The 18029-nt window shown below is 39.7% G+C and overlaps 1 protein-coding gene across 2 annotated transcripts; it reads left to right on the top strand.

Moving 5' to 3' along the window:
* The first annotated feature begins 2644 nt into the window (after positions 1–2644).
* elovl5 (ELOVL fatty acid elongase 5) lies at positions 2645–15661 on the top strand. Of its 2 annotated transcripts, none has more exons than XM_046402960.1 (8): positions 2645–2781; positions 6838–6902; positions 7244–7431; positions 9460–9537; positions 10149–10320; positions 10813–10937; positions 11580–11714; positions 12835–15661. In XM_046402960.1, exons 2-8 carry the CDS (start codon positions 6845–6847, stop codon positions 12961–12963), a joined length of 885 nt encoding a protein of 294 aa, XP_046258916.1. In that variant the 5' UTR covers positions 2645–2781; positions 6838–6844; the 3' UTR covers positions 12964–15661. The 2 variants fall into 2 exon arrangements, with proteins under 2 accessions (XP_046258916.1, XP_046258917.1); XM_046402961.1 differs by having other exon boundaries at positions 2774–2868.
* Positions 15662–18029: the final 2368 nt, after the last annotated feature.

Below are 18029 nucleotides of genomic sequence, written 5' to 3'. Positions count from 1 at the left end.
AGAAAGAATAGGTTTTACTGATAACAATAATGGCTCTGTTCTATTCAAGCCATGTCTGTGTGACAGTGAGCCATCATGCACAATACCAGAACCCTGAAACTGATCTTGTTATATTAATTCAGCTATCATCAATTCTGTTATTCACACCTGTGTTTTCCCCTGCTGTGATATGTAGAAACCACCTTTATTGTCTGCCATCAATGATTAAAGCTTATGCAGTGTGTGTGCAGCCAGCAACTAAAGGAAAACAATTTCAAAGTTTACACATCAAAGTCTGTTTGCAGGCCTTGGGGAGAGCTCGTGAAAAGGTTAGAGCCTTTTGTAGCTCCAGAGGGATCAGGACAAAGTCTGATAAGTTGCCTCAGTTGATGTCATTTCAGGTAGCACCCACCTGGGGCTGAAGACTACAAAATGGGAAAAAAAAACTGGTAAGCTCTCTAAGTGAGCTTACCAGGTCTCTACAGGGGAAAGGCCCAGCTGCAGTCTTCACTCACTTCATTACATGATGCACTCCATTGAGATCTTACCCTAACCATTTCAAGGGTGAAGCTTGTCATGTGGTAGCCATGTTCTGTAGCTACTGTGTGGCTGCAGATAAACCTATTTGATCCGAAATCTGTCCCTTATCTCTTTTTGAGGCTTGGGAAGTGAGAACTACTGGCGCAACACACCTGACAGCATTGCATTTTGGGTAATGTAGGTGTCAGGTTTTGACAGTGCAATGCTAAATCCATCCATCCATTTTCTATACCGCTTATCCGTCAGGGTCGCGGGGGAGCTGGAGCCTATCCCAGCTGACTACGGGCGAGAGGCGGGGTACACCCTGGACTGGTCGCCAGTCAATCGCAGGGCTGACACACAAAGACAAACAACCACACACTCTCACACTCACACCTAGGGGCAATTTAGAGTAGCCAATTAACCTAATGTGCATGTTTTTGGTATTGTGGGAGGAGAAAACCCACGCAGGCACAGGGAGAACATGTAAACTTCACATAGAAGGGCCCAGGCCGGGATTCGAACCTGGAACCCTCTTGCTATGAGGTGACAGTGCAAACCACTGCACCACCGTGCTGCCTGCTATGCTAAATCACTGAAGTAATCTTCAGAATATCTTAAGGAGGTAATTTTTCAAAATCGCTGCTAGTGCTGTCATTAACAGAGATTAAATCAACATCTGAGATTGAAATGACTGGAGAGAAAAGTTGATTTTTTTGAATGTTGTTTCCAAAGAGGACAGTGGCCATCAGTGGTACTGCAATGTTCCTGTGGAGTCTTACCTTTTTTTAGATTTATTTTTGCTAGCTATTCACTTCTCAAAGATGCAGACTTGATACTGTAATCATTATGGATACTGACAAGGTGTTTTACATGTTATTGTCAAAACACAACCTGTACGTAATTTCCCGGATCTGCCTTTATGATGACTAATCAAACTCTCTTTTAAACATATTAATTAAGCTTAAGCTGCACAAATCAGTATTTGTGTATTGACAAGTGATCACAGCTATATGAAAAGTTGTGCTTACAGTGACAAACCCACAGAGAACTACCATCTGATTCTGCAGTTCCCCTCAGCTCTACAGGGCGTCAGTGTCTTTTAGCTCAATATCTTAACTCCAGCTGTTTCACCTCATCACCGCACTGATCTGCACAATTTCCCATTATAATTTAATGTTTTCTTCTTCTGAGACCCTCAAGTCCCCCATAAAGAGTGTGGGTAGCTTTAATTTGAGATAAATGCTAACTTCAGTATGCTAACCACATCTGTTATGCAAACATGCTCACAATGACAATGCTGACATTATGCTCAGGTATACTGTTTACTAGAATCACCATCTTAGTTTAGCATGTCATTATGCTAACGTTTGCTAATTAGCATTACAATCAGTACAGCCGAGGCTGTTTCGGTCTGTTTAGTCATTAACCAAACTGGACGAGTTAAATTTTTTTTAAGTCCAAACCATCTTAATCTCATGTCTGAACACAACCTTCAGATTTAGTGGGTCAGTCACAGAGCTTCTGGCAATTGGTTTGCACTCTGCTAATATCCACAGTTTACTCTGGCTTTATATCCATATCACACTTAAACATTATACAAATGTCAGACCCACTAGGGAAACTGTTGTGTCGGCCTGACATAATAAAGTCATCGTTTGGAAGGGATGCACTGTCTCCAAGGTATCAGTATTACATAATAATATAATAGCTAAAATATACCGGCGAATATTTGCCTGTATACTTTTACTTCAGAAACATTTCTTCAGTGCAGGATCTTTACTTGCTATCTTTACAGTATGATATGTTGCCACTTTTATTTTGAAGGGTCTGAACACTTCCTCCGCCATTGCCACAGTGTTTTCTCTTTTATGCACACAGAAGACACGTGTTGCTTTAATGTCTGCAAATATAAGTTTTCTACGAAGTTAGTACAATTTACGTAATTTATATGTGGAGATAAATTGGAAAAAAAAACATGTTACGTCGGCCTATGTTTTCGCTTAGTAACCCGGGTTAACAATTAACAGGAAAATCACGCCATTAAACTGCAATCACATCAGAGATATCCCCGATGACATCTTCCTGATTATGTGTGTGTGTGTGTGTCTCGTTGCAACACACCGGGTCACCTCCTGGCTGCAACTCTCCTGCGGGGCATTGGGCCAGTCTGTGAGTTCCTCCCACTATTTTCCACTGAGCGACAAGGCTGCACATTGTGCTCAGACGGGCCAGCCAGCCAGCCAGCCAAGGTTACACAGTCGTTTTCTCTCCCTTTAAAAGGTAAGCAGGCACACAGCTGCATCTCTTCATCCGCACACATCATTTCGCTGCCTATCTAACGCGACCGGGCGGCTAGGTGACTTTTTGGTAAGCCTTCCTCTCAATTTTTATTTTAAACAAAAATGCTGGAGCGCGCATGGCGTCTGTATGAGCGATGAGTTTGGGTGATGCTGAAGCGGTGACCTTTAGGCTGCCTCTGTTTAGCCTGGATGCGATCGGCAAGATGCGACATTACTATTTTTTTCCCCCCTTTTCTTTTTTTTAAATGATTCTCACTGATTCGTGTGTGTGTGAGTTTGACTTATGAAATTAGAGAATGATGTAATGAGATAAGCGCCGTCATCAGCACAGCGCGCACATCTCTCAGTTGAACCGGAGACCGTGGACTACGGCGCGGAAAGGGTAGTTTACGTTTCACGTGTGACCCCGATAGAAAAAAAAATACTTTTATATCTATATTACTGTGGCGCAAATCAGCGACAGGACGCGGATTTAGCAGGGTACAGTATTTGTCAGGCATTAGCGATATGTCATGACCATCACATGAAATATTACTTTAAAGACACACGCGGATGATTGCTGCAGTATATTTATATAGACTCGAGGCCTAATTATTTAACTCTGTGTATGATTGATAGCCTAGCTGTCAGTACCGTGACAAACTTCTTGGTGGTCTTCCTGTAGAAACTTGACTCCTGGCTCGATTTTTGCAATTTAGCATGTCTGAATGGTGGGATCCAAAAAGTGTTATTTTTGGGACACTTCCGGTATGTAGAGCCATTTCATATATGTCCGTACACTGTGATGTTGGCCACGTGATACCATACATTATACTATACTAGCATTATGTCTTTTCTACCCGTCTGTATAGATTCACTGTACAGTTATTCGCAGTACTGATCTACACAGTTGTGTACTCACCATACAAGTGCAATACACATAGTTGCACTATTTAAAGAATATTACCAGACATTGTCATTGCCAATATATTTACAGTTAAAATATCATGTGGTCCCAAATTTCATTTCAAATTAAGTTTTCAGATCCTTTGCTTAAGTAAAAGTACTAATACCACACTGTGAAAATACAGCACTACAAGTGAAGTTCTGCATTCAAATACTTACTTAAGCAAAAATATGTAAGTATTATGAGCAAAACATGTCTAAAAGTATCAAAATTTAGAGTAGTCATTTTGCAGTAAAATATTGTCTGTCTCAGTGCGGTAGATGTTTAAGGCTAAGCTCATTTTAAATACTTTAGTAGTTTAATCTACAGCGATGTATGTCTGTTTTTAAAAACTTGAAATTGAAAGAACAAATAGGCCCATCATCACACTGATACAAAACTCCAACATGAAAATAAAGAAATCCTTCATCTGACTTGAAACATTGCACACAATGGTTTATTACAATCAGAGATTAGAGCTACAAAATCTTTTGATTGTAGCTCATATTGTTGGACATACTGTCATATTGCCCAGCCCAAACCCTTTACACTATATTGAAGTATTCACCTATAGTGATGAAACTGCTCTGTGAGTCCAGATGATGCATCCACGTTTTAGGTAGATGCAGCCCCTCCTGGTTGTTTTATTGTATTTAATAATAATAACAACTTTATTTATAAAGCACCTTTTAAAAAACAGGTTCCCAAAGTGCTTAACAATCAGTTAAAATCAGAACCTAGAAATCAAACACAAGAGCATTATAGAAGTAGATATAGGCCATTAATTGACAAGATGCAGGAAATTGAAAAATTTAAAACAGACAAGGATGAAGGATGCTAAAAATACAGAAAATTAATTGACAGATTGACTTAATTTGCTGCTTCTAGCTAGCAAAGACTCTCTGACCGGCTGCTACCCTGCCCTCCTGTTGTGGCTCATCATGCTCTGATTAAGGCCTGGCAGATTATTGTGGTTTGGTGCAGCCTAATGCATCTCTTATAATCAGAGCACGGATATTACTGTGCTGGGCGGATCACAATAAGCCATATTTTCACAAGTGATGATGGACAAATGCAATTATTAGTAATATGTTCACCATTACATGCAGTGTTTGGTGGACTGGAATATATTTTGCATGTTTACAAGGGGGATGAATGCTAAATTTGATGTATAATGTACAGAGGTTCACTCTGTCATGTATAACGCAAGAGCCACCACATCACACATGAGGAGGGATTATGGAAGGAAGACAAAGAGCAGACTATAGTCCATATTTTATCTTGTGTTTTGTCTGTAAATGCAGGTGTAGACAGTGTCCAGTGGTGTGACAGTCTGTGACTCTATCGGACTGAACTGAATGTAAACCTTGGATACAATAGAAACAGAACACTGACATACTAAGATCCATGTGACTGCTAGGATGCATTTGTGCAAAGTCTGAAGTGATACAGTAGGGTCTTGCGAACAGTATGAACTTCTGCAGGACTGTGCAAACACCTCAGCTATCACGTTGGTATACAGAGATTTGTACAGCTTTTTCTTTGCATTTGTGAATAATCTTGTCACAACTTTATTTGGGCCGTCTTTTTCTTCAGTAGATGGCAGTTGTTCTGCAGTTATAAAGTGTCGAAATATGATTGAAATGGTGTCCAAAAATGGCTGTCCGTGCTTAAATATCGGTCAAAACACTTCCTGCACTTTGATGATACATTAGTAGGGAGTAAAGCTCTGAGGTCTGCTACACTGTCAAAGTAAATCTAGCAGTGCTGTCTGGGCCAGACAAGAATCTGTATTAATTAATAAACGGAGCACATTAGCAGTAATAAATCTGTACGTTTTGACACTCACATTATCTTCAACAACCTAGTAGTCAGAGAATCGCTATACACCAGTCATGCCTGAATAGAGATGTGGTTATTGTCTCTGCTCCAGATTCCTGGCTTCTTGTTTTCAGTATCAGAGTGGACACATTTGATCTGTTTTGTGAAACCATGGGGATGTAAAAGTTATCAGTTAATGAAGTAAGGGATGTATTACATAGTGCGGGTGGACAGGCTGGAGCACAAAGAGACAAAAACACAAATGAGTGTATAGATGGTAAGTCTTAACAAATACCAGAGTACTGACTGGTGAGCATCTGTGGTAAGAAATACGATTATAATTTCAGTTCATGTCTTAATGTGGTTTTAATATGTGTATCAGATTGACAACTTTTGTTTTCATTTTTTACTTTGCATTTTTTACGTTATGATCACTCAATATCATCGTACAACAATGGGTCACATTAACATGTGCAATGTAAATTATGCCACTCGTACTGACAAACTTACAAACACTTATCACTCCACGCTTCAGTTCACCTCAGCTCTACTGGGCATTGTTTTAGTTCACTGTTTTGGTTTTACAGCTTGAAACTAGTTACTCATGATGCATCCCCACTTCCTCCTATTGGCCAAAAGTGAAGCCAAAACATCCCAGATACAAGTGTTACCATCTTGCACTGATGTCTGTGCAGTAACGATTGTGCGGTGGAGCGGTTGCATTGAGTTCTTGACCATACACTTGTATGACCCAGTCACAAGCAGAGCTAAGCTGTCAACATTTCCCCCCACATTTTTTTGTAACATCAAATAACAAATTAAAACCAAGCTTATCAAAAACACTTGAGCAAACATCAGCAGGTTAAGTAAAGCCTAAAATGAAAGAAACAGTCTATGGGAATAAATTATTTGACATGTACTGTGAGTTTTTAGTTTGGTCTATTGCTGCTTTTGATTTGTACTCGTAAGTCGTTTTCCAAGTTGTTTTCCAACTTCCAAAGCTGGAAGGGACAAATAGAACGCCCTCGAAGTCGAAATTCCAACTCATCAGCTTGGTCGAATGCAGAGTATGTCCCCTCTGCTAACATGGAGGGGGAGGGAGGGGTTTATAACCTGTACTGGAGCCAGCCACAAGGGGCAGTCAAGATCCCTTGGCTTTACTTTGGGGAGTTCTCGTGTTACACATTTTTACATATGGTCAATGAAACCAAAATATGCTACAACCGAGAGTGTATATTGCACTTACATTCATCAGAAACATCACAAATGCTAATGTTGCTCTGTTTTTAGGTGACAAATGGAGACCTTCAATCTTAAACTTAACGCTCAGTTAGAGACATGGATTGGTCCCAGAGGTAAGTCAAGTTTATATTGTCATCTAGCTTTCCACCAGACTGCTGTAAATGCTGCAATTACCACATGAGATTAGCACTTTACTACAGTTAACATGTAGGGAAGTGAGGGAAGCAGTGATGGTAAACTTCACCTAAACCCACTGACCCAAATCCTTCCTTAGATGCTGTATGCAGTGTATGGATTAGCACAAGAATTCTGCAGGGTGTTTTTTACCTTCTTGACCTTTCTAGGTGTTGAGAAAACATTCCTCAGTGTGCACTGCTGCTTGTCACTTTTCAAGTTCATCTGCTGCTACCATTGAGGTCACATTATCGGCCTCCCGTTTATCTCTATATTTCAGATCAGCGGGTGCGGGGATGGCTGCTGCTCGACAACTACCCACCAACCTTTGCACTTACAGTCATATACCTTCTGATTGTGTGGATGGGGCCCAAGTACATGAAATACAGACAGCCGTACTCGTGCAGAGGCCTCCTGGTGTTCTACAATCTGGGCCTCACACTCTTGTCTTTCTACATGTTCTATGAGGTAAGCAGTCTGCTCTTGGCAGAGATGTGTTGAAGTAGGCCAAAGCAGTGACTGCAACGTCACACTTGAGATTATCAAAGAACAAAGAGGAAACTGACCTGAACCAGAGCTGCTTGCTCACTTCAGATTCTAATGTGCGAATATGACCAAACATATGTATGTTTAATCAAAGAAACACTTTCACATTTTAGAAAATATGTTTAATTGCTTTCTCATCAGTTAGATGAGAAGATTGAGACCGTTCTCTTGTATATGTTAAATAAAGTTACAGCCTGCATCTAGTTAACTTAGCTTATCTTAACATTAAGACTGAATGGAAGGAGAAACATAGTGTGGCTCTGCCAAGGCAAAAAAATCCTAATGCCAGCACCTCTATAGCTTACAAAAGAACATGTTTATTCCATGCAAAGACCACATATTACACCAGTGTTGGCCAGTCTACACTGGTTAATTATAGACTGCAGAACTGATTATTAATCACCTATAAAGCACTTCAGGGATGAGCACCGATGAGCATTGTGTTATCTGACCACAGTGAGATCACTGAGGTCTACAGTAGCTTCATGTTTAGTGGACAGGTATGAGAGTGGCATCAGTCTTTTCATCTAACTCTCAGCAAGAAAGCAACTGAGCGTATTTACCAAAAAAATATTTACCTGCATCTTTTAACACTTGACTCTGATTAGACAAGGGTCTGCGGCTACTGAAAGCTGCTATAAGAGACGACGCCGTCAGGGAGTGAGAGGGACACAGCTGGACGCTGACAGACTCATTGTTTCAGCCGTCACATCCCTCATGCCCTCACAGACGTCGGACATCAGCACAGCCCCTTATTGTTTGCCGAAAAACTGCTTTTCATAAACAGCTGACTAAATAAGTGAAATTCATAGATGCAGTGATGGCAACAAACCTGTAATTGCATCATTATTTGGCAAGGAGGCATATTCTGTTGTTTCATGTTGCCGTTTTTTTATTGCTGTAGTGATAGGGCTCAGACTTCCTCAGAATGACAGTATCTTGTTTTGTGTACATGTGAACACAAGGAGCTAACAGTATAAAGTATCTGTACTCTCTTCTCCATCCAGCAAGTTTCTTGTCTTTGTGTCTGCATTGCATAAGGCCCCAGTGGACTGTTGGCATAGAGATTCATTAACATGCTGTACTCTGACTGTTCCCCGGCCATGGGGTGAGCAGTCCAAAATCAATGTCACCTGATGTGAATCAAAGTCCATAGCAGTTTAGTTCTTGTCAGTTTTCCAGGGCACAGAGGTCCATCACATTAAACACTGATTGAAACTGATAGCGATTCATTTTGTTCGTTTATAGACTGACTCTTGCTACTGTAGGACTGGGAAACGAATCGAGGAGGTATATCAGGTCAGCGGGGAGCTAACGTCTGCGTGCACGTGATAAAATACTCGATGTTTAAAAACCAAGCTTCATTCTGTTGTTAATTGCAGGCAGTTTCTTGGCTCAGAGGTTTATTAGTGCAGTATTTTACAGCAGCTGACAAAGACAGCGGATCTGTATTGATTTGGTGAATCAGCATTAGACCACAGCATATACGTGAATCCGAATGTTTATTCTTTAAAGCAATGCCAATTTCACACATACAGACACATCTTCTTGTCACAGGCAGTGCTACTCAGCCTACGAAAGCAGAGCCGGGTTATGTCCTTTGTGATTTTTGCACAGGTGTCAAGACTTAGATTGTAAATATTGTGTATTTCAAAAAGGAATTAACCTAACAACACTTTTCATCCATAATATTTCAACATTAACTTAAAACCAACTTCAGCAACCAACGATTGCTGACACCAGAAAGGATCAAATCTAGTCATGTGTCTTGCTGTCTGTCTGTGCATGTGTTCATCACTCTGTAACGACGGTCACATTTTACAGCATCATATCTTTTGAGTTTTACTTTTACATTTGTGCATTGTGGTGTGTGTGTAGCTTACTTATTCGTGGATTTGGTGCAATATCCACTCACCAGTCATCATTCATTCTTAATGGCTTTTTCTTCAGCTTGTTACTGCAGTGTGGTATGGTGGCTACAACTTCTACTGCCAGAACTCACACAGTGCAGAGGAAGCGGATAACAAGGTGGGTCAGGTGTGCACCCTGCAGCCTTCTCTGTGTTTATTGCTGGTGATTTGATTTTCATTTGACCACATCTTTAGCATCATCTCATTTCAAAGTTCATGATTCCCCTTTCGTTTACTAGATATAAAAAAACAGTGCAGGAAATGTGTCAGTACCAGTTACTGTAGGACAGCTAGATAGCTAGCTAGTTTTATCTTTGGAATCTCTCTTAGTTCTATGGGCAAATGTCTGTAAATCCCAGCAGATGAGCAGGTAGTCAATTTAATCCGACTCATGTCATCGTGATGACTCCTCAGTGTCCCTGCTGAACTCTGCGGTGGAGGTGAAAACAGTTCTCCGAGTGAAATCTGCATGGCTTTGAAGGTCTGCAGTGATTATTAAATAAAAAGATTTATCAATGTGTCACTGCATCAGATAGTTGAATTGCTTTATGGTTCATACTGAACTTTCACCACGGATCTCCTCATCACCTCGTATGATAAAGGGGTGTTTCTGTGTGTGTGGATATTGGATGAACTTTTGCACTGCATTTTTATGTCTTTATTATATCTTCAGGAAGTTTTCCCCCTTTATGTGTTTAAGAACTTTTGTTTTTCTGTGTTGCACCTCAGATCATGAATGTCCTGTGGTGGTACTACTTCTCTAAGCTCATCGAGTTCATGGACACCTTTTTCTTCATACTGCGAAAGAATAATCACCAGATCTCATTTCTTCATGTCTACCACCACGCTACCATGCTGAATATCTGGTGGTTCGTTATGAACTGGCAACCCTGTGGCCACTGTGAGTGATTTAACACAACTTCGCCCTCCAGTGACTCACATCTTTCCAGTTACAACTGCTCGGCCTCACAGCGAGCTAAATAATTCAGGTGCTCCGGCGTTAAACCCATTAGCCCTTGAAAACAGCCTGCTTTCCTCACAAAGCCTTAAAGGACACAAAGTGGACGTTGCTGCACTGTGTAACATCATTTTTTAATGCACTCTTTCCCATTGACTTAACTATGATATCACATTTCTGATCCATAAATATGTTGGATTATTTATCAGATGCTAACTGTATTATTTCTGTATTACAATACTGTTAATGGCTTCTGTTGATTTTACTGGGACTCTGTAGTAACTGTTCCAAACAGAGCAGACTAATGAAATGTTTGTTATTCCCTGTGTGATCACTGCAGTCCTGAATGCCAGTCAATCGCTGGCCATGTTTACTGACAGTTATAGTTTGCTGTAGATGAATCACTTTTCACGACTCTCTTCTGTGTCTTGTCAGCATACTTCGGTGCCGCCATAAACAGCTTCGTCCACGTCGTGATGTATTCGTACTACGGCCTCTCAGCCATCCCGGGCATTCGACCATACCTTTGGTGGAAGAAGTACATCACACAGTTACAGATGGTGGGTTCATCCTGTAGTTTCCTTCCAGTGGTGGAAGAAGTATTCAGATATTAAGTAAAAGTAGTAATATCACAGCGTACAAGTCCTGAACTCAAAAGGTTACTTAAGTAAATTTACAAAATATAATTAACTTCCTGAGACCCAAGCTTTTTTTTTGGGGGGGGGGGGGTAGAAATTTGTAATTTTTCCTAGATATTTGTAATTATTGTGACCTGGTAAGTATAAAAATACAAATCGTTTTTGAACAGGAAATAGTTTTTTAAAAAGAATTATGTCCGTTATGTTACATTTATTTTACTGTGAAATAAGAAGTGGAAATATGAAGTAGCATGAAATAGAAATACTCAAGTAAAATACAAATACCCTGCACTTGAGTAAATATACTTTTTAAAGTAAGTTAGTTGTTTGTAAGTTAAATTAAAGTTTGTTGTCAGTCTTTGGTTTGTATGTGATGACTGTTCTTGGACTATTTTCATCAGCTGCTTCTTCAGCTTTAACGCAGTGCAGACACTTTTACTGTCCATAAGATATTTTGGGCCCTGAATCAATATGATGTTTCTATAGCCTCTCTGGGTCACCTTCTCACTCTAGCATGTGTCTGCATGTGTATGTGTGTGTGTGTATGTCGTGTTTCCTCCGCAGATCCAGTTCTTTTTAACCATGTGTCAGACGATGTGTGCAGCCATATGGCCGTGTGGCGTCCCCGTGGGATGGCTGTACTTACAAATAGGCTACACGATCACACTCATGATCTTTTTCTTAAACTTCTACTTTCAGGTAAGTTGTATTTGAATGAGTTTAAAGGATGAGTCTGGTGATGTTTCTTATCGTCAGTTAATCACATTGAAAGACTAAAACCGACAGCAGATTGATCTGAATAACAAGTGTTCTCTGTGTATCTGAACTTTGATATGTCTCATTCCTGCAGGCCATACTGGTGTGCAAATCCTGTTAAAAACACGACAATGAGCCACGTTGTGACGTGTTCCTTCGTTATGATGAACATGGGCACTGTTGTTTCATATGAGTCAATCCCAGATACCCCGTCCTGCTGATGTAAACAGTGGTGTCTTAATGCATGGGCTTAGTGAAGCTTAAAGTCACAGACCGCGAGCCAACCTGAGGCCTCACGATAAATGAACTTAAAAAATGTTTAATTATTATTATTATTTATTATCATTATTGAATTGAATGAATTAAAATATCATATATTTGCACCCCTGCTATCTGTGATTTTGGGCCAGGGGAGTCACAGAGGTTTCCCATGCTTAGATCGGTGCATTGTAGTGCATAACAAAATATATCCACATTTTGTAATTTGTCAAATCACATAAATGTAATTACTCATTATGCTGAAAGCTTCAAGCGCTTTTAGGTCACAATTGCGATTATTCGGGTGCAAGAAACATTTAAGTTTCACAATCTTCATTTTTACCACAGACATAAATTTTGCACGTTATGATGAATTTGATAAAAACAGCTGCAGACTGCAATGCAGTCAATCACTTATTCAGACGACACCTGGATTCAAAAAATCTGTAGCACCAGGGTCTAAAAAAATGTTGAGGAAGTTATGGATGTCGATACCTGTTCCCAGTAGAACATCAAATGTCTATTAATCCGCGGCTGGTAGTTCTCAACAAATGCTGTCTTTTACTCCTGTTTCAGTAATGACAGAGAAGAACTACAATGTCCTGCTGTTTTAGAAAACAACTAATCATTTTTTAAATTAAACTTCATATTTGTGACCTGTTTATGAAGGAGAGCTGCAGGAGGCCCGTGTTGAAAAATGAAGAATTGAGCCAGTGTTATTCTCCATATTGCAAATGAAATGTTATCTATTTGTTCTCATATAGACTTTATGTACTCTCTCCGCCTCTCTTTTTCCCCACACAAGACTTACAAGAAGCGCAGCCCTTCTCGACAGAAGGAGCACATGAACGGCTCTCCTGTATCAACAAATGGACATGCAAATGGGACACCGTCTATGGAGCACAGTGGACACAAGAAGCTGAGGATGGATTGACATTTGAGAAATCGCAGCCCAGTTCTCACTGTAGCGCGTTAGCTAATGCTGCTAGCAGGTATATGTATCTTCTTATCTAGAATAGTCTTGCACTTGAGATGAAAATAAGCCATAGCCACATATATGCAGAGACTTCCCATGTTTTTACACACATTCCTACTCATAATGTTGAAGTATTCAATTAATATAGTTAAGGGAAAAGAGCATTGTAGTAGGGTTGACACTGCACAATATTGAGTCCCCCAGCCTCACAGTAAAATGTCACCTACCAGCAAACAAGGACACATTTTGACTCATTCCATGATGCTTTACACACAGAGGGTCCAAAGTTGAGCGCTCCAGTGAGTGTGTTGGCAGCTGAGGGTTTCATAACACTCTGTGACATCTCTGTCTCAACAATCTAAAGGACAGCTTAGTAACACACTGCTTACTGTGGTCCTTAATGTGTAACTAGAGCATGCATCTTGAGTCTTACTTTATCTCACTCTTGCCTGTGTTGTTACATAATCAGAAAATTTGCTCTTTGTAATACTGCCATGCATTTTTATTGGCAGGTTGTAACAGCAGAAGTTGCACATTGCTGTAGCCTGCATTTGCAGAAAATTTAGTCTTCTTACCAAAGCATAATGCACTGCATTTGTTAGAATTCAATTTAAGACACAGTGTTAGAGGGCAGTTGTATTTTATGAACATATTAAATCAATAATTCTAATTATGTAATTATAATTATTGAGTATAATTATGTAGAATTGTAATTATAATAATAATTATTATAATTATAATAATTGTCATCATTGTAATTAAATCAATTCTCCTTAAAGGTATACAATGCAGGATTTCCCTAAAAAACAATATAAAGCAGCATATAAAACTATGTCTGTTTCTGCAGAGATTCTGCCCTGTGCTTTTATTTTCTTTATTTCTTAGTATTTCGCTGTGTTTTGGACATTAATGATTCTGGAGATGGTGATGTCTCATTTCCAGACTCAACAACCAACTAACCCAAAGTGTCCGTATTTGACGACGTGGGAACGAGAAAGAACAATCAACTACCTTTGAACTACTGCACCTTTGAATGGGGTGTTTACAAACAGCAGCCGATAAATCCTGCGTAGTGTGCCTTTAACATCCCTCACGTTACATAAATCCTCCTCCTCCTTTCACACTGTGTTGTATCTGCTTTAGCTTTATCCAGTAAATGCATTTAGAACTTGAACTCACTGACTTTAAATAAGGCGATGCCCATCAGGTCTGCAGTGCAGTTGCTTAACGGCAATATTTAAGAATCAAATTTATCAAGTGAATATAAGCACACTGTATAATTCACGGCTAAATATTGGAAATTCTATCCAGATAAACTTTGCTATATAGTTGAGAATTTAAAGCTCACTGTTGACCTTGGAAACAACAAATGAAAACACGGTCTCATCATGAGGTCCATTTAATAGGTTCTCTGGAGCTTTTGACTGTCACATTAGTGGATGTTGCCCAGTTGTCATTCGACTTCTTTAAAATGCTCAGAAAAATGTATACATCTACAGACCATATGAAAAGCTCCAGGACACTTACTAAATGGACTTATTTTTTTTATTTTCAAGTCTACACATGAATAGCGTGCCTTCTGAACCATTTGGTTTCTAATGTAGCATTTTTCAACTTTTCAGTATGCTACCGCCAGATTCATGTTGGTCCAACTCAGAGTGATGGGTATCAAATTTCCTGTTCAAATTGTGTGCCTGACTCATTGTTTCTTCTTCTTTTTTTTTTTCTCAAATATTCAAAACTACCTTTCATAACTTCACCCATGCATGAAGGATAGCTGGGAAATACGCTTGCTCTCTTGCAGAGAGAGGAGATGTTCACTATGACTGTCATCAATCAGTCTTCTCATCTGAAAGCACGTGTCCCAAACTATTCCCTGAACATATTCCACAATGATGAACTGTTTCTCATTTTACCACAAAACAACAAAATAATTACGTGAGACTTAATTGTTTGTTTTTAGTGGAAAAGGTTATAGTGATTCAGCTATTTATTCCTTTGTGCTCCTTATTTTAATGCAGTTTTCTTTAAACCATTGCCAGGAGGCCGTTTAGTCAATGCTGGTGTAGAAAACAAAAGTGTGAGGATGTTTGAATTATGAACTCTGTAAATGTGACACCTTCGTTGTGGTGCACTGCTGCGCTGCTCTACCATGCTGATTGAATTTAATGAGGTACTGTATGGTCTTCACCACTGACTGAGCATGACATATTGCTCAAATGTAAAGGTGACCTGGATACACGTTCACTGCATCAGAAATTATTGTTAAAATCTGAATAACACATTCAAAGGTCTCATTTTCCCTGCATGATGAATCTGGTCCACAGATGTCTAAAGATAACGCAAAAACCTGCTTAACATGCATGACCCATATTGAACCCATATTGTTTAATCTTTTTTTTTTTTTTAATTTCCAGCAGCAGGAAGGTGACAGGGCTTAAGATAACAGGGTTTATATATTTATGGGTAGGTACTCCCCACTTAATAAAATCCAGAGAAGCAGGTACCCTATGAGATATTACATACATTTTATAAACTGCAGAAATAAATGATGGTATATATTTTTCTGAAAGTTTGGGTAAATCGGGGTTAATGAGATGTGTGACTCGTGCTTTTCTTGCCGTAACACATTAAAAACACTGAGATTGTAAACCTGCTTGTTTTCAAACTGTTGTTTTCCTTCCGTGATAATGACGTAAAGGCCACAAATTATGTTGCTTGAAGACGGAAAACGTGGTAAACATTATATCTGCTAAACATGTCAGCACTGTCATTGTGAGTCTGTTAGCACATCGACGTTAGCATTTAGCTCAAAGCGCTGCCTGGCCACAGTCATAGTTTTGAATTTTAAAGTATATGTCAGACTTAAGGCAGATTTTTTCAAAAATTCACACTGGCTCTAACAAACAAAATATACTATGCAGCGACATAGGAGCCATCTTATGTGCAGTAGTTAAACTTGCGAAATGAAAAATATTTGCATATTCGTCTCATCTGGAATTTGCAATAAGAAAGAATAGGTGCCATGTTAAGGATTTTAATATGGTTACTATACATCTTTCTGCAAAGACCATGTCAGACTCACATAAGAGAATGTAGCTTATGGTCCAGTCAGAGTCAGTATCCACTGATGGTGGATTTTAACACTGAATGGTGATGGTGCTTATGCTGACAGTTTAAATTCATAGACTGGGAGGTAAAATATCAGCTTAATGTTTCACTAAAACAGCAGTGGTTCAAACAGATGTTTGCCAAAAAGGTTTGAATCATCGAAATTCTGTATTAATGTGACAGTGGCCTCTCAGTAACACTCAAAAGGACAGAGTAAACTAATCAAATAAAAGCAGTTTTATGTTTTGCGTTCATTTTATTCCTCCTTTGGTTCATGAAAAAGTTCTTGCGCTTTGTGGACTAAAGCTGAAGTCGGTGAGGGTGTTGTGATCTACAATGTTTGATGTGAGAGTGAAGACAAACGGGTCACAGCTTTCTCAGTTGCACATGAAGTTTTTACGAGGAGAAAAAAAGTTTTCTCAGTCCTCATATCAGCTCCCAACTCTTTGTGAGCCTTGTAAAGATAAGTCTGAGGCCTGAGGAATTCTTGGCATTCTTGGTAATATTCTGATCTTGACTGCAAACTAAAATAAATAAAACCTAATGTGGCTCAGGTTTGGTTAATTTGATTTGGTATATTAAGGGCAGAGGGCTGGTGATCTGTTACTGGGTCATCGTAGGTGATGGAAAACAAGATACTGCGTGAAGATATTGATTTGTGCTCTCTCCCTTCAGTCAAAATGTTAAACCTGTGACTGATGCTGAGACAGTAGCCCACCTTTACACCCCTGAGTCCCTTCTACCTAAGTGGTTACGTCCTCCCCTTCTGCACTGTGTGCACACTTGATGCACTGGAATGCTGTGTGTCACACAGAGCTCGCATTTGGAGGACAGAGCAACTGTTTGTGAGCTTTGGTGGCGTGTCTGCCGACCAGCCACTATGCAAACAATGCCTTACTCACTGATTTTCAGAGGCCATGGCCCGAGGGAGACAGAGAGGGTGGGGTGACGGTGTCGAGGTTTCTCCCTGAAAACAGCAGTGCAGTCAGCATGTGCCCTTTTATTCGTTACTACATGAATGATGTGTATCGCAAAACTTCTAATGTCTCCTCAGCAAAAGTGTGGTTCTCAAGCAAGCCTCCCCCTGTTCGTTCCACAATACACAGGCAATGTGTTGATCCAGTTTTCAGTGCAGTGTTCAGCTCGTAGGATCTAAGGATCTAAGATCATCTTGTAGAAGCTTACAGCCACTCTTGTTTAGTCTGCCCGAAGTAAGTTTAGCCTCTAGCAAGTACTTCATATTTTAGGCCTCAAGTGTAATCAGAGTGTGAAATGCAACAGTTCATTAAGAGGAATCCAGGACAACGTGACACTGCAACCAGCGGAGACCACTCCAGGAAGTAACTGCACCCGAACAAGAAATAGTCCATAACATAAACTGACTACATTGTGTTGTCTTTTCTCCATGGATTAAACAAATGAAGCATAACATGTAACTTAGACAGACTGCCTGCTGTGTGTAGCTTCATCTTCAGCATATAAACATTTCAGTGGTGTCAGTACATCTCATTTATCTTGTTAAATTCTCTATGCTAATCTAAGGCAACATAGCTGTAGGTTATACTGTATTAAGTAGACAAGTATGAGAGTGGTATCAATCCTCTCATCTAACTTTCTGCAAAATTGCAAATAAGCTAATTTTCCAAAATGTCTGTACCTCTGTTGTGCTCAATATGTGTCAATAGCAAAGTCAGAATATCTTAGCAACTAACTAGCTAAGGCTGGACATGAGTGCCGAGGCAAACAAAAAACTGATTGTGAGCGATCATCTTTGAAGTGAGCGATTCACTTTAAAGCTGCTCTCAGGTGTGATTTTCAGAAGGCTTTAAGTACATAATTGCTCTGGCATACTTCCTTTCATTACTATCGTCCCACTGATTGCACTGTTTGTCATGCTAACACGAGTAGATCTC

Source organism: Scatophagus argus, chromosome 10, assembly GCF_020382885.2.
Source record: "Scatophagus argus isolate fScaArg1 chromosome 10, fScaArg1.pri, whole genome shotgun sequence".
NCBI classification, from domain to species: domain Eukaryota; kingdom Metazoa; phylum Chordata; class Actinopteri; family Scatophagidae; genus Scatophagus; species Scatophagus argus.
Note: the sequence above shows the minus strand (reverse complement) of the source record. Positions and strands in the feature narration are given on the sequence as shown.